Here is a 4,985-nt window from a genome sequence, read left to right as displayed (position 1 = left end):
CGCGCTGGGGTGTAATCATTGAGGAGGTCCGAGCCCACAATGTGTCGCAACGCAATTCATTGTCGGCTTGTAGATCGGCTATTTTCGGCAAAGAAATTTGGTGTAGATGGGGAAAAAGCGATCCAAGTGCAGTTGTAATTCAAGTCTGTTTCTCTAAGAATAGAAGTTTTAAGTGGTTAAGTACTAACAACAACAAAGCTGCATTCCAGCAGACAAATGAGGAAAAAAATAGCCTAAGTGTCGCGCTCCAATGCGTCTTTGCTTTATCATACATGCAAATGCATGACAGACAGGTGCAAAACGCTTTATGTGGACACAAACCCTAATTCCCACTATGGTGGATTTACCTAGTGCCCAATCTTCCAAGGTGTGGTGGCCACTCCTCTGAGGTACCCAGATTTCCTGGTACCCATTCTGTTTTGGTGCCCAGATTTCTCTAGCGCCCACTCTTCCTAGGCCTGGTGCCCACTCTTCCTGTTACCTTTCTCAAAATCATCGTCATTTCTTTCATTATCATGATCATAAAAATCATCACCGTCATCATATTTAATAACCTTAATAACAATATAGGGAATGGAACTAAACTGGCATGAGAAATCCTCAAGTGTAGCAGACACAGCCATAAAACCATATAACTATATATTATGCATAAACATCAACAGATATATTTAAATAAACTTAAAAACAAAAACATATGCATTGAAATCAGGCAGGTGCATCAAAAATAATGGTCAAAAAGTTAATAATTGTATACTTGGTGAAAGTGAAAATAGCACAAAATAGGGAGGCCAGGTTGAAATGGTTTGAAGAGTGTGGACAACAATGAGGAAATAATTATGGAAAATATGACCTTTCTGTTTTTTTCATCCAGCTGTTGTCATACAGATGAATGGGGGGGGGACAATTAAGTCAATGGAACTAAACCAAAAAACTGACATGTCAGGAACATGACTTGGATCAGTTGACTTCTTCCACAAGGTGGCGGCCTCGCACTCACAGCCAGCCTCCATAACGCAGCTTGTTGGGCAGGTAGACGCTGGTGAGGAAATCGGGGGCTATGGCCGTAAGGGACTGGATCTCAGCCTTGACTTTCTCCTGCTGCATCAGTTCCATCTACAACAAGAGCAAACACGCACTAGCCTCCAGAGATGCACCAGACGACGACGCGCACGTGACGCCATGCACAGCACGCCACGCAGAGCCAGGTGTTTTCTTATCTACAGCAGCTATTTCACAACAGAGCTGCTTGTATCTCTGTTTGTATCCTAAATACCAGGGAGCTAAGAGCCCTCACACACACACACACACACACACACACACACACACACACACACACACACACACACACACACACACACACACACACACACACACACACACACACACACACACACACACATTCCTCAGTGGTGTGTCACACCTGTAACACATCTGTATGGTTAAAAACGCTCAGGAGACACAGAGAGAGAGCTATGGTTTCACAATTTTGCGTGTGACAGCTTCTGGTGCAACAGGTTAAACTATTACAAAGAATTACACGCCATCGGAGGGCTTTCAAAAAACACGCCATTGCAGGGCTTTTAAATGATACACGCCATCGCAGGGCTTTCAAATGACATGCCATGGCAGGGCTTTTCATGCCCAAGGTTGTCTCTGACTCTCTATACTGCCCATTTCTCAGTGTGGTCCGAGCAACACTGCGACATATGTTTATCACCTTCCATCATCATGCCAGTTGTTGTCGTTACCGTCATGACATTTTAGTTGATGATTCATTGGTCCGATAAATAATTGAGATCAATGATTTAGTTGTGTTTCTGGCGTTGAACATTGTAACATATAAATGAAAATTACATTTCTGTTTGCCTTTTAAGCTTTTAATAACTGAAATATACAAAGAAATGACTCAACAATGACCAGTTTCAATAATCAAAATAAAATAAATTCCAATGTTCAAAAAGTTATTAATTGTATACTTGGTAAAAGTGAAAATGCAGATCTACAAGCTTGCGTAGTGAGCTTGTATACCGGCTGTTTTTGAAATTATTAGAAAATGTATGGACATTTTTCAACATTTTTGAAAATCTTTGCCCTAAATGCTCAAAATACGGAGGTCAGGTTGAAAGTGGTTAGAGGAGTGTGGACAACAATGAGGAAATAATTACATGAACTTTCTGTTAATTTCATTCAGCTGTTTTCATAAGATGAATGGAAACAATTGAAATGATTTATTACGCAAAATTATTGTGAATACTGTACCTAATTGCGATCAGGTGATTATTTAATAATTGTGACAGGCCTCGCCACCATCACTATGCCAGTGTGTCTCACCTGGACGATATGATTTCAAATCAGTATCACGATTGGGGACAGACCCCCACTTAGAAACACCCCCACTTAGAAACACCCCCACTTAGAAACACCCCCACTTAGAAACACCCCCACTTAGAAACATCCCCACTTAGAAACATCCCCACTTAGAAAAACGGACCCCCCATCATGCTATTTTATTATTGTCTCCGCCAGGCCGAAAGGCATGGCGGGAGAGTATGTTTTTTAATATATATTAGTATTATTTATTATTATTATTATTATTATTACCCTTATTATTATTATTATTATTACCCTTCTCGTTATCATTGTTATTATGCTATTTTATTATTAATATATATATATTATTATTATTAGTACCGTTAGTACCCTTATGACAATTATTATTATTATTATGCCATTATTATTATTGATAATAATATGATGCTATTTAATGATAACAATAATAGTAATATTAATAGTAATATTAATAATGAGAACAATAAAGACAGCTGGAATTTAACTCATTTACTTAAGTAATGTACTTAAGTACGCTTTTGAGGTATTTGTACTTTACTTGAGTATTTCCAATACTTTTACTTCTACTCCACTACATCTCAGAGGCAAATATTGTACTCCACTACAATTATTTGAAAACTTTAGTTACTAGTTACTTGTCAGATATATATTATGAAACATATATTAACCACTTTAGCCCTATTTTATACTTAGGCTATTTGAAAATAGCAGATATACAAGCTTGCATCGCACGCACACACACACACACACACACACACACACACACACACACACACACACACACACACACACACACACACACCCCTCTCTCTCTCTCTCTCTCTCTCTCTCTCTGTCTCTGTCTCTGTCTCTGTCTCTCTCTGTCTCTCTCTCTCTCTCTCTCTCTCTCTCTCTCTCTCTCTCTCTCTCTCTCTCTCTCTCTCTCTCTCTCTATATAATATATATATATATATATATATATATAGATATATATATATATATATATATATATATATTCTTTTTTTACGTGGTCTGCTCTTTTTTTCTCTCTACACCGATAGCTCTTTGCCAAAAATAGCCGATCTACAACCGCACAATGCCTAGCACTATGAGGCGTTGTGAGTAAATCCTCTAATAGTGACCTCTATTCAATGAAAAACCTCCCTTCTAATAGAAGTATGTCTGAAGACTCTCGCCTCTATGCTACGATATTACGCCTGCCTGCCGTTCAAATCACTGTGACACAGAGTAATATATAAGACAACATTTAAGTAAAGTAGCCTACTTGAGTAAATGTAGGCTACTTAACGCTGCTCAGCGCGTCTGCAGAGGTGTAAAGTAACTACCCTACTTTACACCTCTGCAGACGCGCTGAGCAGCGTTGCCAGATTCTGCGAGAGAATAAGCAACACTGCTAGTGGCTCCCCATTGGCTTAGACTTGTCACATGACCTGTCTAAGCCAATGTGGAGCCTAGCAGTGTTTGCCAGATTCTGCGAAACAAATCAGCAAATCAGACCCCACCAGCGTGTGGTCATGCCAAGGACCCCCAACATTTAATGTAGGCTACTTGTCTGCAGAACACAGCATTCCATGCGCTTTCTCTCTCTCCCTCCTCTCTGGGGTCCACGGCCAAATACATATCATTTGTGATTTGTGGGGTTCCTGACATGAAGGTGCCCCCCCCCATCCTCTGAGTGGAACACCTACCGTAACAGCGGAATTTTACACGTGCGTAATTACGCACATAAGTGCATGTAACATAATAATACACAACGTTGTGCTGTACATATAGCTCACTGTAGGCTAACATTCTTGGGGTCTTCTTAGCATTGTGAGCTTGTAGATCGGATATTTTTGGCAAAGAGCTTGACCGGACCTCTAGTTAGTTATAAATTAAGAATGTATTATTAATGATTAAAAAAGGGGGGGGGGGGTGATCTTTCACCTATACCAGAATAAACCATGGGCCTATTTAGCGCGTGCTGCTGCACATCCCTGCCTGGGTGCACAGTATAGGCAAAGTTCACAGCTTTCCTTCTCTCCTAATTCCCCACAAATAGTCCCCAGCAGCTGGCTGGGACCGAGAGCAAGCTGCCATTCAGTCCATGATTGATTGAGGTGATTGAGATGGACATCATGATTTCTCCATGAGTCTTTTAAGTACTTTGCTTAAGAGGAAAAAAACAATAACAATTAAATAGGTGTGGATGGCTTCAGTCAATGAATCAACAGCGGTCGTTAGCTCCCCACTGGGAGATCAGAAAAGAATGATGGCCCATTCGCGCGCGCACACATCAAAGGTGGTTAGGATCAAAGGCACTTAGTTTGTAAACAGACGCACGAGAGAGAGAGAGAGAGAGAGAGAGAGAGAGAGAGAGAGAGAGAGAGAGAGAGAGAGAGAGAGAGAGAGAGAGAGAGAGAGAGAGAGAGAGAGAGAGAGAGAGAGAGAGAGGGGGGGGGGAGAGAGGGGGAGAGAGAGAGAGAGAGAGAGAGAGAGAGAGAGAGAGAGAGAGAGAGGGCGCGTAGGTGTGTTACGGCCGCGGACCTTTGACAGACAGACATCCGTCGGAGCACAGTCAGCACCGTCAGCACACTCACTCGCACCAAAAGTAGCCGATCTACAAGCTCACAACACCTTGCAGCGCCAGGCATTGT

The 4,985-nt window shown here is 41.3% G+C and overlaps 1 protein-coding gene across 1 annotated transcript in view; it reads right to left on the bottom strand.

The window, feature by feature from the left end:
- Window positions 1-652: 652 nt before the first annotated feature.
- Window positions 653-4,985, bottom strand: part of spo11 (SPO11 initiator of meiotic double stranded breaks) — a 14,395-nt gene continuing 10,062 nt past the window's right edge. The window contains exons 11-12 of the mRNA XM_084068703.1: window positions 1,421-1,431; window positions 653-1,113 (exon numbers count right to left, since the gene is read on the bottom strand). Coding sequence (XP_083924829.1) covers window positions 994-1,113; window positions 1,421-1,431 — 131 coding nt within the window. The 3' untranslated portion in view covers window positions 653-993. The remainder of the gene's footprint in view (window positions 1,114-1,420; window positions 1,432-4,985) is intronic.

The sequence above is a fragment of the Gymnoscopelus microlampas genome, assembly GCF_963454915.1.
Source record: "Gymnoscopelus microlampas genome assembly, chromosome: 10".
NCBI lineage: Eukaryota > Metazoa > Chordata > Actinopteri > Myctophiformes > Myctophidae > Gymnoscopelus > Gymnoscopelus microlampas.
This window is presented reverse-complemented; position numbering and strand designations above follow the sequence as displayed.